The sequence below is a fragment of the Asparagus officinalis genome, chromosome 1, assembly GCF_001876935.1.
Source record: "Asparagus officinalis chromosome 1, Aspof.V1, whole genome shotgun sequence".
In the NCBI taxonomy this organism is placed as follows: domain Eukaryota; kingdom Viridiplantae; phylum Streptophyta; class Magnoliopsida; order Asparagales; family Asparagaceae; genus Asparagus; species Asparagus officinalis.
The window spans coordinates 20,295,194-20,317,007 of NC_033794.1; the positions used below are offsets into that span (position 1 = coordinate 20,295,194).

Here is a 21,814-nt window from a genome sequence, read left to right on the forward strand (position 1 = left end):
AAAGATTTATCTTCACTTCTTATTTTTGTGTCTTTGTTATTTTCTGCTAATTGAAGTAAAGCTTGTCTGATCTGTAGAGGTTGTGATTGAATTGCCTTAACACTTTCAAAGTAAAGCTTGTCTGATCTGTAGAGGTTGTGATTGAATTGCCTTAACACTTTCAACACGACTTTCCCAACGTGTGGTCGATAATGGCTTGAGAGACGACTTTCCCAACGTGTGGTCGATAATGGCTTGAGAGTAACTCCTATAAGATTATCCATCAAAATCTTTCAACGTTTTGTAGAATTTGCGAACAAGGAATAAATTCGTTTTACTACTCCAAAGAAATCCTGAGCTTTGATGTTACAGTTTGCTATATCACAAAGGGATAAGTTAAGGCTATGACAAGCACATCGAGTGTAAAATGCTTTTGGATTAATATCCTGAAGTCTACTCTGTACACCTTGCTTATGCCCTTTCCTATTCAAAAATCCATTATCATATCCTTGTCCTCGAACATTATCAATATCAAGACCAAGACCCGTTAGAGCTATCTGTAACTCCTCAAAAAGTCTAAGGCCACTTGTGTCATCCACATTCAAAAATTGTATGAAATACTCATCCACTTTAACTGGACTAGCAGTGACATCCACACATCTCAAAATCAGAGTCATCTGTTCTTGGTGACTAATATCAGGAGTACAATCAAGTATAACAAAAAAGTATTTAGCTTCTCTAACCCGAGATATGATTGCACCTCGGATTTCAGAAGATATCATGAGTATCAATTCTCTAACCCGAGATATGATTGCACCTCGGATTTCAGAAGATATCATGAGTATCAACTCATTTTGGATAACATTACTTAGATAATGATAACGATGAGTATCAACTCATTTTGGATAACATTACTTAGATAATGATAACGGATCTGCTTATTCTGAATGCGATGAAGATGTTCCTCCATCACTTTATCATACTGTGCCACCATCTGAATAATCCCATAAAATTTCTATTGTTTTCTTTATCAATCCTCTGATTTTTTCACCGAAAAGCCAAATTATATTTAGTAAGATATTTCATAATTGAAATCAACCTTCGTAACCGTTTTCTCTAATGCTCCTTCTCTTTCATGATATGATCTTGGAAAGATTTGTCAATTGTCTGACCCTTTTCCAATCTAAGCTGCAACTCAATCCAAGTAGCCATGTTATGAATATGCGCCTTACTAACTTCATGTTCATTAAGCCGCACACCCCACATGTGACCAATCATTACAACCTTCATTTGCTAGCTGAGTTATCATAGGCTTTTTCTTAAACAACTTACAATAAAAACAAAATGCTTTATCAATCTCCTTGTAGTATACAAGTCACATCCTATCAGATGTCTCTCTATTATGTATGTGTCGAGTGTATAATCCTGAAGTAAAGCGTTTATTCAATCTATCTTTAGGACCTTTTTTTATCGACAGGTATCTTACAGGACCTTTTACAGCTAACAGATCTCTCCATTTATCATCCAGACTACCCCAAACTCTAGGATCATAAAGGTTCCCTAGAACTTGCTCACTTGGTTCCTCAATTAAGTCATTAAGAACTGCATCCAAATTCTCATTAAGCCCTTCTTCATCAGATTCGGTGTCACCATTCTCATTGTGATTCATATCATCAACATTTGCATTGCCATCATTCTCATTAGGACTTGGATCATCACCGTGATTTTCATCAAGTCCCTCATCTTCAATCAATTCCTTATTATCATTGTTATCATCTTCATCAACTAAATCTTTAGTTGAAATAGTTGGATGTTCTCTGACAAAGAACCTGTCAAGAGCACCTCGCTGTGATCGAGTCAATTGTTCCTCCTCCTTTTTTGTTTCCTCTTCAAACTTCCAGATTTGTACTTTCTAGATGGCATTATTTCCAATCTTGAACAAAAAATAATAAAATAGGAAACAATCAACAAAACAACCAAATTTGAAAAATCAATTTGATAAAGGTTAACCATAATCAAATTCAACAAAACAACCAAATTAAAATTGGGGATATATACCTATTACCTAATATCTCACTGCATTCCCCTAAATTTAGGGGATTTTGAGTCCCCTAAATTTCTGCCGCTCGCCCTAGGTTCTCCGCTGAGTCCGCCCGCAGGAGACTTTTTTGCGCAAATTGGAAATTAGGGGCGCCTCTGGTATAATATTTGCATGATTTGGAATTAGGGGACCCCCAAGTGGGGGGCCCTGTTCTACGAAACCGGAAGTTTCGGTTCAGCGGAGCCCCTACTTGTTTCTTAAAAATAGTGCGCTTAAAATGATAAAATTACCTTCACTCGATATTAAGTGACAAATACATAAAAAACAAAACAAAAACAGATTAAGTAACAACATCAAACAACTTGGATAACCTTCATTTCAAGAAAAAATAACAAAAAAAGTGGACAACAATAATTCTATAGGAAGAAGGAAAAACATTTTTATTTATATCTTTTAATTTGTCTATTAATAAATTTAGGATTTTTACATCAAAATTGTCTTTACTTTTACCCAAATTGATACTTACCACTCTTTTTATGTAAATATCTTTACTTGCTAACATATTTGCATTGTCACATTTAATCCAATTTTTAACTAAAAAATACGCGAGATGACCATTTTACCCTCGCCATTTTTTTTATTTTTTCATCTCCTTCATTACAAACCCTAACCCTAGTCTCCTCATCATCCTCTTCTCCCCGTCTTCCCTCTCCCTCTTTTTTTATTGAGCTTAAAGTATTGAACACACATAATATAAAAGCTAAGCTAAATATACCCAAGCTATCTTGATCTTCAATATGGCTCGACTTGGTAAACTTAGATGAAGCTTGAACTTGAATTTTTGACTTGAATTGCATTGCTTCACTCTGATATTCTGCCAATCTCCATTGGATATGATAGTGAAAGCTCTAGTCCATCCATCCTCCAACTCATTATTTGCCTAGAATAAATAAGAAAACACAAATACTAGACAAACAATATTAGTTATAAATTATTTGTTAAAATATCATCAAAATAAAAAGGCCAGCAATGGGCATGTAGAGGATACAGTGGATATTAGGACTCAGGAATAAGGTCATGTTCAGGAGTTCATTACAACTAATAGACCAAGAAGAATCATTCGTTGGCCAACTAGATATGATGATGTGATGAGTGCATATGCTTTGTCAGTGGATGTCATTGATGATTTTGTTCCTTCTACATATAAGAAAGTAGAGTCAAGCTCTGATTCAATCAGGTGAAGGAAAATTATTGAGGTGGAGATGCATTCTCTTCAAAAGAATGACACTTGGAAACTTGTAAAATTACCAAATGGTAAGAAAGCAATTGGATGCAAGTGGATGTATGCAAAGAAAAAATGATCTTCTAATGGGGATATTCGATACAAAGCCAGATTAATTGCTAAAGGGTATGCCCAACTTAAGGGTATTGGTTACAATAAGGTATTCTCACCTGTTGTGAAGCATTCATCAATAAGAATATTATTGGTATTGGTGGCACAACTAGATTTAGATTTGGTCCAGATGGATATGAAAACAAGCTTTCTACATGGAGATTTAGAAGAGGAGATCTATATGTCACAACCGATGGGTTTTAGAGCTGTAGGCAAGGAAGATTTAGTATGTAAACTGAAGAAAATTCTTTATGGATTGAAGCAATAACCGTGACAATGATACAAGAGATTCGACAGTTTCATGATTGGTCAAGGGTACATGGGGAGCCCATATGACCTGTGTGTGTACATGCACAAGCAACAGAATGATGAGTATATTTATTTGTTATTATATGTTGACGATATGCTCATTACTTCCAGGAAAACTTCCGCTATTATGAAGTTGAAAAAGGAGTTGGCATCTGAATTTGAGATGAAGGACCTTGGAGAAGAAAAAAAGATATTGGGTATGGAAATTGAGAGAGACAGGGTGAAGGGGAGGTTGAATTTGACTCAGAGGAGCTACTTGCAGCAGATGCTAAAAAAATTTAGTTTTGATGGCAATGCCAAAATGGTGAGTACTCCATTAGCTTCCCACTTTAAGCTATCAGCTAAGATGTCATATGTTTTAGTTGAGGATCGTGAATACATGTCTAAAGTTCCATATGCCAGTATTATGGGTAGCTTGATGTATGCTATGGTGTGTACAAGGTCAGATTTGTCAAAGACCGTGATCATGGTGTCTATGTATATGCATGACCTCGGGAAGGGTCATTAGGAGGCCGTGAAGTAGATCTTATAGTATATCAAAGGTACCGTGGATGTTGGTTTGGTATTTGAGAAGAATGGGAGAAATGGGCAGGATTGTGTTGGATATGTGGATTCGGATTATACTGGGGATCTTGACAAGTAGCGGTCTACTACTGGATATGTGTTTACACTAGCAGGAGCACCGGTATGTTGGAGATGTACTTCAGTCTACAGTGGCTCTTTCCACTATGGAGGCAGAGTATATGGCGTTGACTGAAGCTGTGAATAAAGTTTTGTGGTTGTAGGGATTATTGGATGACTTGGTGATTGCACATGATACCATTAGGATAAAATATGATAGCATGTCAACTATCTATTTAGTAAAGAACCAGATGTATCATGCCCAAACAAAGCACATTGATGTCAGGTTCCATTTTGTGTGAGATGTCTTGGATGATGGAGACATTATATTAGAGCAAAGCACATTGATGTCAGGTTCCATTTTGTGTGAGATGTCTTGGATGATGGAGACATTATATTAGAGAAGATCCACACAAAGGACAATATTCCATTTTGTGTGAGATGTCTTGGATGATGGAGACATTATATTAGAGAAGATCCACACAAAGGACAATACGACGAATATGTTGACCAAAGTTATCACTGGGGTGAAATTTGGTCATTTTTAGAGTTGTTGAACATTCTTCATTGTTGAGGGTCTTTGGAGGCTATTTGGATGAACTACATGAGGCTTGATTCCTTGGGCAAAAGGATACGTAGGCAGTCAGTTTGATGCAGTCAATTCAATGAGTTGATACCGACACGAAGGAGATCCTTATCAGAGTTCTCATTTGGGTTCCTGACTTGTTGTGGATTGAGTCCATTGTTGTGGATTGACTCCACTTCATACTGGACATAACAAGTGAGATGTTGGTATTGAGGTCGGCTTAGTTTTTTGAGAAAAACTTCACAGAGGTGGAGATTTGTAGAAACAGCGAAGAAGAATAGAAAAAACACAACAACTCAAATTGGGTGCAGATCGGTCGACCGAACGGCTTAGTTCGGTCTACCGAATTCGTGCACGGAACAGGATCTTAGAACCATGTTCTGGCCGGTCAACCGACCATGTCTGTGCGGTCGACCGAAGATGTGTTGGGTTACAGGGTGGTATTTTGACATTCTGGTCGGTCGACCGAAATATCATGTCCGGTCGACCGTGATGCGGTTTGGGCCTAGATTTGTTTTCCTGACCTGTTTTTATTCATATTTGATATAAATAGGAACATGACGTTTTCTAGGGTTAGGAGAGAGATTAAGAGCTGAGATTTGAGTATTGTTTGAGCACTTAGAAAGGGAGAATTTGTGAGGGATTTGAGAGTTATTTTGTGAGATTATTGAGTGATTGTAAATTCTATTTGTACTCTCTCTCTATTAGTGAAATCTTTCTCCTCCTTGCCCCGTGGACATAGGCACATTGTCGAACCATGTAAAACTTGGTGTCTTGCTGTGTGATGCTTGTGTTTGGTTGTTGATTTGCTCTCCTATCTTGTTCATGTCCTTCGATTCTATTGTGTACAACATCATTTCCCTCTCTGCCTTAGATGTGGGTCACCTCCGTTCCTCGATTTAGGATTAGAGTTTGTATTTCCTTCAAGCTTGGCCTTCATCATTCCTCCTCCTACCGCTCGCTGTCTAGGGTTTGTCGATTTGAGATTAAATGGTACATCTTTGATATCTCTTTCCTTGTTAAACCAAAATTGTTAATCAAACTAACTTGCTAAGTTTTATGGATTTTAGTTTATTATTCTTTAATTTCATGAATCTTGATGAAGACTATAGCAGATTGCATGTTATTTTTATAGGTTACTTTTGTAAAATAATGTGTTTTGTAAATAGAAGCAGTTTAGTAATTAGCGACTGTGGTGTTCGAACACTGAACCAAACCTGCGGGAGGACACAACTTTCCATGGTCACAATTGTAACCCCGCTAGGCTTTGGGCTTAAGGGCCGAGCTTGCATAGCTTCATATTCTTCACCTTCGTCCTTCTAAATATCCATTAATTATCTCACTCTATAAAGTGCTGATTGATAAAAAGAATGCTCCTTAGCTGCCTAGTACTTTGATTCATGGTCAGGGCCTCAGACTGAGATGGGCTTGGTTCTTGCATTGTAAATTCAAGCCAGCAAGCTTAGTATGCTACATGTGATCCTTGTTTATAGTTGCTATATTTAAAATGGTCCAGCAAGCTTAGTATGCTACATGTGATCCTTGTTTATAGTTGCTATATTTAAAATGGTCCAGCAAGCTTAGTATGCTACATGTGATCCTTGTTTATAGTTGCTATATTTAAAATGGTCCAGCAAGCTTCTTTCTTGAATATGACTAGTATATTAAATAATAGATAAATCGATCTTTATTAATGGTTTAATTAAGATGCGTTGTGATTGTGAACTTTGTGTTATAGGATGAATATCAATTTAGAAACTAAAAACTTTGGAGAATTTTCTCAAGATGGTGAGAGGGCAAAAAAAAAAAAAAAGCAAGGAAAGACTACGTGATGTGGAGTGAAGAAGAGAGTAGAGAGTTACTGAAGTTCTTGGTGGACGTGGTAAAAAATAACAACAAAATGGATAATGGTAACTTTAAGAAAGTTACCATCAATCAAAATGACCTGCCATATCTAAATGCCAAGTTTGGGAAAAGCTTCAAGTTTGAACATGTTAAGAACAATATTAGGAGTTGGAAAAGGAAGATTGAACCTATTGAGTTACTTATGGAAAATAATTCAGGATTTGGTTGGGACCCGACAACCTAGAGAATAACTTGTTCTGATGAGGTGTGGATAATTATAAGCAGGTTAGTTTGTTAATTTTAAAAAATAAGCATCTAGTATATTTAGGCGCTATTGTGATATTTAAACGGATATATGTTTTTATAGGCTCATCCCAGCACGCTAATGTTTAAGGACAAGTTATTTGAGAATTTGGATGATTTGCGCATAGTAGCGGGTAACAACTCTGCAACTGGTAGATTTGTTGGAGGATTAGGAGTCGAGGGCGTGGAGAGAGCCCCGTTACATAATGCATTAGGTGAGGGTAGGTATGTTGGTGATATTGACCTAGAATCTGTTGATGTTGACGATTCTACCTACCATCCTACTCAAACTCCTATATATACTCCACCACCTCCTAGCACTCCAAGTGTTGGTCTTGTGACTGAATTCATGTCATTGAACTCTAGCACTAGTCAAAACATCTGGAGGGCACGTACTCACACCAATACCCTCTTCATGGTCTCAACAGGCACAAGACATTGCAAATGGGATTACAAATACGAGTAAAGCTTTGCAAGAGTTAGTCTTAGATGTGAGAATTTTACGATGCCAAAACCAACCATTGGTTGAGGGCCGGGGTTGGCTTTCATTCATGGGTTTACTGATGCACAACAGTTGACTGTCCTCGATGAAAATATTTCCCAAGACCTGAATGATTTCTTTGTGAAGATAGATGGAAGCCAAGGGTGAAAGTTCATGATGTGGAGGCTCATTGGAAATTATCCAGTTGAGTATGAGGAGGACGATGACTATGCTTGATGGTTATACATTATCATGATTTAGAGACTAACCTGTAGTTTGATGACTACACTTTTGAAATTGTATTTTGAGCACATGACATGCTTTTATATATGTATTTTGAGGATATGGTTCCTTATTATATATATATTATGTGTTTGATGACTATGTGGTTTAAATTGGAAATAGGTGTCTATGATGCTTATTATGAGTGTATGGTGCTAATTATATGTAGATGATGTGTCTATGATGCTTGTTATGAGTGGATTTTGGGGGGTGGTTTATGTTCAAGATCTGGTAATTGTGTTACTCTTGGTTTTGTTATTGTAGATAGGGAGAAAAAAGAACAAGGATGCAATTAAGTGAAGGTGGTTTTAGTCATATAAAAATTTCCGTTTTATGTACAAAATTTATCTTTTGTGATCATTTTGTAGTTTTTGTTATCAACATGATAGAGGGCCTAATCAGTTTGGTAATATGATATTGCTCAATTTGATGGTGTTTTGTGATTGTTGGTTTGAAATTAAAACCGAAACTTGACAGATTTCAATCTCAATTTGGTGATGTTTCTGACCAATTAAATTTCATTTTATTGTCTTTTACCAAATAGAAATTAATGGAACTAGATATATTTTTAAGTGTCCATAGGCTTTTTAATTTATCTTGTTTGGAATCTAATATTGTAGTATTGATATTTTACATCTGATAAGTTTTATTTTCATGCATATAATAAGATGGAATATATAGATGTACCTATTTTGTTGTTTCAAGAGGATAGTGCTGATTATCTCCTTATCTACATAATCACTGTGGCTGCACAAATAGCGTAGCTACTTGCAAAGGTCTCACAACTAATATCAGAGGAAAAGTCAACTATACAGTTGTGTGCATATTCCGGCCTCCGACATGGCACTACAGATATTGGTCTTTAATATTTGAAATCCAAGATAGAGAACAGTCCTCATGATTTTCGTCGGATATTTCATATGTATCCAGATTGCTTCATGAAACTGTGTATGGTATTATGAGGTCACAACCATTGTTAGGACTCTGGTTTTTGAGCCTACATTCTTCTCTTGTTTTGATGATTTTAAAAACAATTTATAGCTAACTTGTTTCCTAGTGATTGTAGCTTGTTACAGGTTCATATCAAAGAATTAAAGATTCAAGATTAAGCCGTGTTCGCAATCACTTAGGTATATTAGTAATTTTGTAACGTATAGTGTGTGAATATATTTCAAGCTCAATATATATACACACACATTTTTTATTTCTCTTACAAAATGAGTTTATTGGTTTATTGCTCTTGTTTATATTACTTTCATGCTTTATAATATGTATAAAAATATTTTATAAAGTTTTAACATATTTCTACTTGTCAAAATTCATTTTTAAGTTTCATGTAAAACACGTATTATGTACACTTTGCAAAAACGATGACTTTGTACAAATAAAAAATATAATTCCAAAAATTCCTTTTCAAACATGTCTATTCTTATGTTTATAAAGTTTTTTCAAAGTTTTACAATTTTTGGATAACATTTATTATTTTTTTACGTGTGCTCAAAGTCCAGTTTTAAACATGTTGTTTTCATATATCAGTTTTCGGTCGACCGCGTGTGTCGCTGCGGTCGACCGCACATTATCCAGAGACCAACTCTGGTTTTTTAGCTGTCCGCGGTCAAACGGAGTGATCGCGGCGGTCGAACGCAAGTTGTCTAGAGACCCAATTGTGTTTTTCAGCCTTTCGCGGTCGACCGGCCATGACTCTGCGGTCGACTGTCAAGATAGTCGTTGCACAGTAATGGCTGGTTTCCCTGTTTTATTTTCTAATAGGTTTTTGGTCTTTTTACTTGGGTTTTTACTGATGTTTTAGGTTTCTATAAATACCTCATTGCATTCAAGTTCCCAATTAACTAAGAAAATTGTTTTAACAAGTTTTACAAGTGTTTAAGAGGTGTTTTAGCCTTGTTTCAAGTTTCGTTTCAAAAGATGAGTTTTTCACAAGGAGGAAGCTTTTGATTTCAACTAAGAAATCCATCCTCATCATCTTATCTACAGCTCCTTGTGTTTATAGAGAATATTTCCAACTCTTTTATCTAGCTTATTTATTATTTGATTTTTATATTCATATCTTAGCTAGTTCTATTTGGGTTAGAATTTTATTGTTCTCATTTATCACTCACACCTCAATTGAGCTTTTAATATTTTTCATACAATATATTGTTGGGTAGTGGTGAGTGATTTAGTGAGAGTGAGCTTCATAGTATTCTCATTCATTGGTAGAGAACAAATCATTGTACTTGAGCTTTATTTGTGAGAATCACTTTGTAATATACATTTACACCGAGAAGAGTGTATGGTTAGGACGTAGTCGATACCAAGAGAAGTGGCGTCAGTAGTAAAGCCTAGTGAGAGGTAGTAAAGCCGAGCACTTGAGAGAGGCGATACGTGAGGACCAACACTTGAGGTTGTAGTTTGTGTATGTACATTGTGAGTGACTTGTAGAGTTTTCGGTAAACTAGAAAATCGAGCGTGTAGAGAAGTTTCCGCTTCCAAACCAGGTGTATCGTGATAGTATATTCTCCTCGGGAGTCGGGAGCAGAGACGTAGGACGGAAGGTCCGAACTCCGTGATCATATTATTGTGTTTGAGTTTGCTTTGTGTATATTTATTTTGTGCTTGTATTTTACATTCTTGCTCATAACTCACTCATATATGTTTTGCAAGATTTTATTAATCAAGAAAGTTTTTAAATTGGCTTAAAATTGGAATTAGATTAGAATTGACCCTATTCACCCCCCTCTAGGGTCTAACACCATTTACAATATACACGTTATATTAGTGCTGAAGAGATGATTGCTATTTTTCTTCTCACTGTTACACAAAATCAATGATATTGCATTACTACTGAGCGGTTTGATCGATCCCGATTTGCTGTAAGTGTGTGCTTCAACAAAGCACTCAAAGCTCTTGTAACATTAGCCCCTTCTCTGATGGCTTCACCTTCTATTGACCCACCACAAAATGTCACTTCAGACTCTCGTTTTTGCCCATATTTCAAGGTATTTTAATTTCAAATGCATTATATCACTCTTTATTCTTTATTATAAAATTATTTGATTTATATCTCATAAAAATTAATGGGAAATTAATTGAATGAATAGGGTTGTATCAGTACAATTGATGGGACCCATATTCCTTGTATGGTGTATGACATGGATCAAACCCCATTCCTAAAATGTCCTTGCGACATGCACATTTGATTTCAGATTTATTTATGTCCTGGCGGGATGGGAGGAATCTGCCAATGATTCACGGGTCTTGAAGGATACAATGAGTAGAAGAAGTGAATATAGACTTCCAATCCCAGATGGTAATAATCTTTATGTCAATTTGTTAAATTTAATGTTTGCTTTTTAAAGTTTTTTTTATTATAATTCCAACAATATATTACTACAGGAAAAAGTCTGGCGGATTGTAGTTATCCCAATAGGCTGCAGTTCTTGGCTCCGTATAGGGGTATGAGGTACCACCTAAAGGAGTTCGGCGCAGCCAACAACCGTCAGCGGCCACGTAATCCACATGAGTTATTCAACCATCGACATGCATCTCTCCGAAATTGTGTTGAGCGTATATTTGGTGTTTTCAAGACAAGGTTCACTATTTCCAAGAGTCAACTTCATGGATTTTCATATGAGACACAAAAATATATGGTTTGGGCTTGTATCGGCGTGCATAACTTTCGGAAGTTAGAGAGAGAACTCAAACGATGACTTTGAAGTTTTTGATATTCCTTCTGAGGCACCACGCAATGTTGCACTACTTAATGCAGATTCCGATGAGGATGACGATTTACAGACTCAACAAACACACCGAACAATTGCAGCAGAGCGGAGAGAATATATGGCAAATAATATTTAGCATGACGGGACACGCATGTCGCAAGGGGTTTAGTTTTTAGTTGGTGGTCGTTTAACTTAATTTGTTATTATTAAGACTTTTTTTTTTGACAATCAAGCATTTTTTTTGTAATAGTATGACTTTTATATCTCAATCAAGGTTGTTCTTTTTCAAATAATAATTGATCACTAATATATGTTAATTATAGTATTAATAAGGATTAAATTGATACATAAATATTTATATCATATATTTACAATATATTATATTATTGATAATAATAATAAATTTATTATTACTTTAAAAATTATTCTTAATATAATAATAATAGTTTGTTCATGCAAGTTAATTAATAATAAGAACTTAATAAATACATAAATGTCATATTTTAAAGATGTCATCATTTAATTGTCACACTCAAATTGTCACATTATTCTCAATTGTCTCAATTAAAGTGACTTGTTACCCACATTTTATCTCACTTTATCCCATCAAATTATCACATGTGTATAGAGTCCCACTAGAGGCACACCTCCGACCACACCTCCAACCACACTCCCTCTCTCTCTCTCTATAGTGATAGTGGGCCCTGTATGATATTTTTTTTTAAAATATCATGTAGGGCCCACTACCACTATATAGAGAGAGGGAGTGTGGTTGGAAGTTCGGTTGGAGGTGTGTCTCTATCATTATTTATGTGTATAATACTATCCAAGTGAGACAATTATCCCAATGGGCCCCAAACGTCCCAATAAATAACCCCCTCTTTAAAAAAAATAATAATTTACACATTTCACCCCGTTTGATTCCCCGGAATCTCCCCTTTTGCGGTCGCTTTCACCTGCCGCCCCAAGAACCACCGCTTTTTCCCTTCCAACATGCTCTTTGCCCTCCCTCCGTCTCTCTCCTCTCTCCCACAAAAGGAAAAGAAAAAGAAAAAAAAAACACAGATCAAGCCCTAATTTTCTCTCTCTTCATAATTTATCCTCTCTCTCTCTCTAAAACCACCGCAATCGAAACTTCTAGGAACCCCGGCCGCCTCTTCCACTCTTCGATTGGCGGGCCCTCCACCGGCTCCTCAGAGCCGCCGCTATCGATATCGGGACGATGAGCTTCTCGTCGCTTCTTCTCCTAAGGATCCTCGGTTTCCGGCGACCGTCGCTCGCAAGGCGGCGTCTCCTGCAGCGGCGACGCCTAGGCAGAGGAACGTGCAGTGGGTGTTCTTGGGGTGTCCAGGCGTTGGAAAGGGGACTTATGCGAGCAGGCTCTCGAGTCTCCTCGGCGTTCCTCATATTGCTACTGGCGATCTCGTCCGCGACGAGCTTAATTCGTCCGGTCCCCTCTCGAAGCAGGTACGAGATTCGTTCGGCTCGTGATTGAGAAGAATTTTGTCCTTGATTGATGAAAATGATTTTAAGTTGTGGAGTTCTTGGGATTTTATATGCTCGAGTTTGAGGTAGGAGGAGCTTTACAATTATAAAACACTCAAATATTTTAATTTTTGAAAATAATTTTTATAGAACCAACAAGATGTCGAGGTAACATGGTGTCATTTTCCAAAGGGCTATTTTTAGGGAACCACCCCTCACTTACGCTCTACTTCATGTTACCACCCTTAATTGCCTTGGTTTCAGAAACCCACCCCTGTACACCATTCCTTCGACATACAACTAACCATATACTTCTTCATCCAAGTTTTCATGCGAATAATTATAGTTTGACAGTTTTACACTTACATAAGTTTAATTTTGTATAACTTTGGGTATCAAAGTTAAATATCTGAATTTATTTCCCATTTTGTCTTTGATACCCCAAACTGTTTCTTTGCCCAGAGATACCCCGAAGTCTATATCATTTTTCACTTTGATACCTTACAGTTCTTATTTGCCCAAAAAATCTCCAAAGCTGATACCCAAAAGTTTGACAAAATTTAATTTTAATACCATATTTCAAATTTGATGCACAAAGTTCAACACAAGTTAACGTTGATTTCTAAAGTTCAACAAACCTATGCATGGGTAAAATCGTCAAATTTAAAAAATTTTGGATGGAAAATTGGATAGAAAAGGGCATGAGTGTTATATGTTAATGGAATGGTAGATAGGGGTGGTTTCCTGAAATTTGATTAGTTAAGGATGGTAAGTGATTAGGGTCTAAATTAGGGCTGGTTTCCTTTAATTAAAAAATATTTTTTTTCAAAATCAAACATTTTTTGAGATAATGGATATATGACTTCACTTCCTATCAGATAATGTATATGCTTTACCTTTTTGTGGAAGAGAGAAAGTCTATATTAATGTGAAAGAGTAGCTATCCTATTTCCAAGGGATCAAAGAGAGAATGCATAGGAAAGTGAGAAGATGTAAAAAAGTTCTAAATGGATTATTAATATTAGGGAAAGATGGAAATGTTTCTGGTTAATTTTTAGATTGAAAAAGCAAAGAGAATAATAGAGAAGGCATAAGAAAAAGAAAGGAATGTTTAATAAAAGGGAACATGGAAATTAGATGCGTAAGTATCCGCTACTTGTCATATTTCTGCAACTAGTGACAATTGTCTTAGTATATATTATAGATCTTGAGTGAATACAAGTAGGACGAGCTTGAGTGATTATGATCTTTCTTTTGATATATCACATTGATATGTTCTTATTGATCTGAACTCTTTGTTATTGTTGTAGCTTTCTGAATTAGTCAATCAAGGAAAATTGGTATCAGATGAAATTATTATAAATTTACTGTCCAAGCGTCTTGAGGATGGAGGAGCAAAGGGAGAATCAGGATTCATTCTTGATGGTTTTCCAAGAACAGTAAGACAAGCGGTAAGCAATCTACACAGACAATGAACAGGAAAAACATTAGTCACGCTCTGCTATATGTCTGAATTTTTAGTCGACTTTAGAAACATTTGAAGGAGATCTCTTGCACTTGTGGTTTCTTGTGCAATCCTTCCTATTCTTTGCTTCTGTCCACGTGGGAAAAAAACAATCACACACATGTGCACGCACAATATTGTCAAGCTATCTTACATTTTTTAAAAAGGAGAATTCATTACTTCTTTCCCATGTCTGTTTGATGTTAGTAATTATTTTTTAACACTTGACATGAGGAAAGTACTGTAAAGTGTAATACTTCTGTCTTATATGGTATTTGCTGTGTGTTGTCGGTCCAACCTTGCTGTTGTGTTCAAGGAGGGTTGTGATAGAACTCAGCCTGGACTATGGCCATGAGTGAGGAGACAACAAAATAGTGTTTAGAAATTTTTTGCATTCTCAAAATTAGGAGCAATTTTTTTCACTTTTCATCATTGGATTCCCCTTTTTATGTTAAGGTTTCATGTGCATATTAGATCTAAGAATGTTGATCTTTAAACATTTGAGCTAAGTTTTGCTATGGTATTAGAAGACTAAGAATAGAAGAACAGCATAGAAATAGTGGACAGCGGAATAATACAGCCATCACATAGGTTGCAAGTAGATATTCATAATTTTGAGTTTTTATAAAGGAAAATGCTTATAAGATCATCAATACATGGATGTTATCTTATTTGTCGAAGTAGAATGGAAAATGCAATAAAGTGTCTTATTTAAAATACACCTCTGAGCGCTTCTGTATATGATTGAATCCTCCAGATTGTTTATAAAACTATTGCATCATTGACATTTTTTATTTAGTTATGTTGTACTTGCATGAAGTTCATTCTTCTAGTTATCTTGTACTTGCATAAATATATCAATTACAGTTCCTAACTGTTCACCGTGACTCTTTGCACTCATTATTCTGTGATGAAAACTTAGGAAATACTTGATGGAGTGACTGATATTGACCTGGTGATCAATCTGAAGCTCAGAGAGGATATAATACTCGAGAAATGCCTCGGGAGGAGGATTTGCAGCCAATGTGGTGGAAATTTCAATATTGCTAATATCAACATCAAAGGTGAAAATGGGAAGCCTGATATATCTATGGCGCCGCTTCTACCACCCTCTCACTGCTCATCAAAGCTTATTACTCGCTCTGATGATACTGAAGAGGTGGTAAAGGAGCGCTTGCGTATATACCATGAGCTGGTATGCTCTACCTTCTGCTATTTTGGTTTCTTTTACTTTAAATTTTTTATTGCGTACAGTTTACATTACTTTCTATGTCACTCAGTGTGTTTTAATTACGACTATTATATAGAATGCTCCGCCTCTGGTTACTTCTCTTAGCATCCTTGCCCGTGTTGTTCAGAACTGTCCGTGCAGAAACTATATTTGCTAATCTTTCACTTCCTTTCCTTTCCTAAATTTTATTCCCTTCGACTTGACATCAAATTTAGGTACATTGGGTAACATGATGTTGTCTATTGACTCGATTGTTTGCATAGATCATGCATTTTCAACCAGTTCTATGCTTCGACGAGCGTTTCAAAATTCGCAATAGTATTTCTTTGGATGATTTGTTGCCTGACTAGAATCAGTTCGTTATCTGGTTCGAGAAAAGTTATATATACTACCAAAACTTTACTTTTTTGTGCATACTTCTCTCTACTTGTCCTGGATAATGTTAGTCTTGAAATTCAGAAGGAGGTGCAATGGAGTTTGATACATCTGAAAATCAAATTGAATTTTTGAACCTTACGATTTATTTACTATATTTAGGTCATGGTATGTATGTAATGGAATACATCATAATGCCAGGATACATTTGCGCCACACATTTGCACATTACCAAGTGTCGGATTCTTTGCATCCAATATGTATCACTTATATGGTATGGGTGTGCTTCTGCATTTAACAATTCACGCGTCATTCTCTGTGTGATATCTTAATCTCAATAATTGAATATTTTATATTATCTGTCATACCAGATTATATCTTTTATGGTATTGTAATCAAAAAAAAATTTATGGGAAAACCAGTATGTCAACCTTAATGTGGGTGATAGCTTCTTCATTAGGGGTGGAAGCTGATGTAATATTCAAATTTGATTTGGAAGGTCATTTAAGAGGAATAATATATTTTTGGTAATTGTATGTCAAAACAATTTGAATATTAACATTGATGTAGTCAATTTGTTTGATTATGGAATATTTGTGGTAGATATGCAGTAACTCCTTATGTTTTATGTCGTCGGCTTATTTCACACATAAATGTTATGTTTGAACTCCACTTAGATTTTCTAGTCTACTTTCTACACTTAACTTAAGAGACTTGCATCCCAACATCTTTGATGAAAATTTTTGAGAACAACATTTTACATTAAGTATTTAAGTTACGGATTATACGTCATAATTAGAGAGCAACATTCCCACAACCAAATTTAAGTGCTATCAAAAGAATCATATTCTTTAACCAAATGAAGATTTCTTTCAGGTAAATTACTTGCAAGGTATTGAAACATTCAATCAAATATAATAGAAATATGTTAGTATTTAAGAATACTCGAACTTGATTCAAATTCAAGATTCAAACAATTATGATGAATTCAAATATGACTACTTCAGTAAAATTCAATTTGATTTAATTCCAGCCCTGTGATGCACCATTGATGGTATGCAGGGATTCCGTCTGTTAGCCTCTTGGGTATGCAGAGGGGTAGAGAAATTTATGCTTAGCTGGATTATTTATGCTGTGGTGCTTTGATCAGTAGGTAGCTTCCAACGTTTGATCAGTAGTGGACACATGATTAACAACATCTTATGGACATTACTGCTCACTGAAGGGGAAAAAATCTTATGAGATCTGTTATTTATTGTTTATTTTTTGGGTGCTTGTGTGCTTGTGATTGGCAAATCAGTGTTACTTTGAGAATTATAATTCTGGTTTCAGCAGATTTTAGCATGTCATTTCCCAAAGAACTTGAGCATGTCAATGTTTTAAAAAGCTCTCGCTTAGCCTGCCTAGCCCTAGGCGGTACCTAGGCCGGCCGCCTGGGTCTTGGGAGTGCCTAGGGGTGCGGAGACTGCGTACACGGACTGGATCACTTAGGTCTTGGTCGTGATTTCCTTGTTGCTGCCTCCACATCCTCTTACCTCTGAACTCCTCTGGCCGCCTCTGCCAACTATGAATACCTCATCTGACTCTTCCAACCTTCAGCAAAACCTTAATCACCACTTTAAGAAAAAAGAAATTATCCTAGGCCTAGTGCCTAGGTGCTAGGCTTCTTCAGTCTTGCACCCCGTGATGCCCAGCAATTTCAATAATGTTTATTTTAATCACCTTTCAATAAGATATATTTTAATTAAAAATAAAAAAAGGAAAATGCCTATGCCCCACCTAGGCTCTAGGCGCAGGGTCCGACGTTGCCACGTAGCTCGTTCTTTAACCTTCCATGTCTTTCCTAACATTCTCAATTTTGACTCTTTCGTACTTCTGTTCGTGCAGAGCGAGCCTGTGGAAGAGTCCTACCGAAAGCAAGGGAAGCTTTTGGAGTTTGAGCTTCCTGGAGGAATTCCAGAATCTTGGCCAAAACTATTACAAGCATTGAACCTCGATGACCATGATGACAAACAATCTGCTGCTGCATAACCATCAGTTAGAGGTTAAATACTCTTCTAGCATGTTTGCAATTGTACATGCATGGTTAGCGGTCATTTTGAAATCATTCTTTAATTAAGACATACCTGCAACTTGTGCTTTTAAACAGCAGGAGAGAGAGTGTTTTGTAGCTTTTAGTTGTATGGAGAGTTACACTTTCAACTGTTGAGACAGGATTCGAGTGATATTTATGTAAGTAGTAAGTTTGGTCGATTAGTCAAGTTTTCGGTAAAAAACAAATCTTAATCGATTGGTTTATTTCCCTTTTGAATTTGTTCATCGAAGCTGAATTTTAGAAGATATAGTGTTGTATTCTTCTATATTCAACAGGAGTGGTAAAGGATCCTGACATGTCGGATGAAGTTAGTTGAATGCTACTAATACTCGTGGTAAACTTCTCGATTCAGTGGTTTCCTTAATGTATATAAATGCATTGACACTTTAATAGCATGATATGCTGTCCATTTCCCTATTCATGAAGATCTATTTGAATGTCGATAATAGCATAATTTGCAGGGAGAATGTTTCTGAGATTGAATAAATATCTATTTCCTCATGGACTTGACTATTTGTAGCAGTTTACAATCTTGAGCAATACGTGGGGAAAATGATGGGTAATACTCACTGAATTCTGATACTAGGTAAGAACACATGTATAGAGAAAATCTACTACTTATTTATCTCTTTTCTCTTCTCGTTTCTTTCTTTTTTTCTGATTCATTTGAATAGTGAATGTAGTTTGTTTCTAAGATCTACGATATTTTATAACTCAAAAAAAAAAAAAAAAAATTGGGTAATAAGAACTTTCCTGGGTCCTTGATATAGAAACCTGATGTACGTTTGTTCTTTAAGCTTTGCTGGTGCTTACTCCTAGCCATTGACCGTGTAATACAATACAGTCAAGAGTCTTCATATTTTCAAAGTAACTTTTTGGCATCTATGGAGTTTTGTATTGATGATAATGATATGGTCTCCTTGGAGTATTCTTTATAGTTGCTCGTTTTCAAGTAAGATCGTTTGTTAGACGAATTGTCCATAAATAAAACTCAGTCCCTCCAATTTCAGTTCAGAATGTGAATTTTTGGATTATTTCTGCAGGATTGGGTGCGCTGATAAGAAGATGGTGATTGCTCATTTCAAAAATGGGGCACAAAAAAATGATGAACTGTCGATAAAGAACTCTCAGTTTACAATTTCAATTCAGAATGCTAATTATGGTTTATCTTTGCAGCGTGGGGTACTGATAATAAGATGACAATCGTACTGGACTAGTGATTAGTGAAGTTTAATCCATGCTGCAAAACAAATTACCCAACATTTGTTTTGCAGATAGGCCCCATTTGAGGATTAAAAAAGAAGTTTAGAAATAATGCTATGTGTCTGTGTTAACGTTCCAGAGTAAAAGATGTTGCATGTCCATATCATATCATATCATACTCCCTTTAAAAGCACGAGTTCGGGAAAATATTTCGATAGACACTTAGGATTCAAATATTAATCAATCAAGTAAGAGTAAGTTGATAAATTGATGAATTCTTATTGGATATACATAGTATGAATATGAGGATATAGTTTAAATTAAAATATAAACCTGAATGAAATTATTAAATGTTAAATTTAAAAATATCTACAAGATGATGGACGTATATGCAAAAACCAAATAAGTTAACGAGAAAAATAATGTCTGCCCCAAATGTCGAACCCAGAAATAACATAGACCTACAAATGTACATAATGTGGACGGGATATTTGTAAAATCCACCAAACAAATTAAAGAGATAAAAGTCATTCTCAAAATTATAAAAAAAAATTAAAACAAACAGTTGCGACCTGGGGACACAACGTGACAATCTCTCTCCGACTAAAATTCATACTCCTTTTAAAAGCACGAGTTCAGAAAAATCTCTTGATAGATAAAAATACCCTTAGAATTTAAATATTAATCCATTAAGTAAGAGTAAGTTGATAAAATGATGAATTCTTAGTGGATATACATATTATGAAGATAAGGATATAGTTTAAATTGAAATGTAGACCTGAATAAAATTATTAAATGCCAAATTTATAAATATTTACAAGACGAATGGCGTATATGCAAAAACCAAATAAATTAATGAGATAAATAATGTTTGCCCCAAAGGTCGAACCCAGGAACATCGCAGACCTACAATTGTACATAATATGGATAGGATATCTGCAAAATCCACCAAACAAGTTAAAGAGACAAAAGTCATTCTCAAAATTATAAAAAATGAAAATTAAAACAAACAGTTGCGACCTGAGGACACAACGTGGTGATCTCTCACCGACTAAAATTCAAGTAGTTCACGGTACTATATAATTAGTTTTAAAGTTTAATTATACTATTATTATTTAAATAAAACTCTATTTATAATTGTTATCCTCTCACATGTAACATTACGTACTAATATATATAAACCAAGATATTACAACAATTTTCATAGTACTTTCATCTCCTTCTATAGGTATGTGCATTTGTTATTTTATTCTTATTAGATTACATTAGATTTTTTTAAAGAAATTAATTATATTGTATATTTAATTTTTTCCATATTAAGAAATAGCAATAATTTTCATAACACTTTTATCTATTTTCTTTTTATAAGGTTAGATTAGATTATTTTAAAGTAATTAATTATATTGTATGTTTGATTTTTTTCAGATTAGAAATTATAATAATTTTTATACCACTTTCATCTCTTTCAACAGGTATATGCCTTTATTATTTTCTTCTTATTAGATTAGATTGTTTAAAATTTATGAATTATAAAATTGTAACAATTTTTACAACATTTTTATCTATTTTCTTCTTATTAGATTAGATTATATTATTTTAAAGCAATTAATTGTATTGTATATTTGATCTTTTTTTCAGATCACAAAGTTTAATTATACTATTATTATTTAAATAGATACTATTTGAATAAAAGAGAATTTTACACGTATCTTAGATCTCAATACCAATTATAATATTTACATATATGTGTTGGTTAAAATAAATTTTATGTATAGGCTTAACTTATATGATCCTACTTTAACCGATTAGATAACTTATACTTTTTTTTACACCCAAACTCTTCCACAAAACCAAAAGAGAATAGCAATGCTATACCTATAGATATCCACAGGACCACAGATATCTTGAAAATGAATAAAGAAAATCACACAAATAAAAATCATATTAATTACTCCCACACACCCACTATTTTCAAAACCACTCTTCTCCATCTCCATCTATAATATATCCACATATCCAAATTAAGCTTCTAAAGTTTTTCTCTCACCAACTATGCTATTGATCAACTCTTTTTTTTCCTTTGTACTTAAATTATATAACATTAATTGTAACGAGGACTCACCTGGTTCCGCCGCCCGCCTTTAACATACAATAAAAATAATAATGTACTAGACTTTGTAGTTATTTAATAATGAGATCCTATCATTATTAACAAATTAAGAAAAAACTAATAATTCTTAAGAATGTACTACGTTCCCCTAGCTTCCACTGCAAAATTGTCAGTTGTTTATTGCTAGCTCTAAGAGATTTTTAAAATTAATCTTGAAGGTTGCTTGCATTAAAAAAGTTATGTTAGAGG

At 35.0% G+C, this 21,814-nt stretch overlaps 2 protein-coding genes across 2 annotated transcripts; one reads left to right on the forward strand and one right to left on the reverse strand.

The window, feature by feature from the left end:
- On the reverse strand, nucleotides 1,355–2,652 carry LOC109831577. Its single transcript, XM_020398924.1, has 2 exons — nucleotides 2,644–2,652; nucleotides 1,355–1,891 (listed from the first exon to the last, which is right to left on the reverse strand). The coding sequence occupies exons 1-2, from the start codon at nucleotides 2,650–2,652 to the stop codon at nucleotides 1,355–1,357; spliced, it is 546 nt and encodes a 181-aa protein (XP_020254513.1).
- Nucleotides 12,667–18,468, forward strand: LOC109831586 (adenylate kinase 1, chloroplastic-like; the record flags this gene model as incomplete). The annotated part of the gene is made up of 4 exons (XM_020398935.1): nucleotides 12,667–13,029; nucleotides 14,358–14,498; nucleotides 15,474–15,746; nucleotides 18,045–18,468. Coding segments are annotated over 4 exons (921 nt in total), but the record flags the coding sequence as incomplete, so codon positions are not given.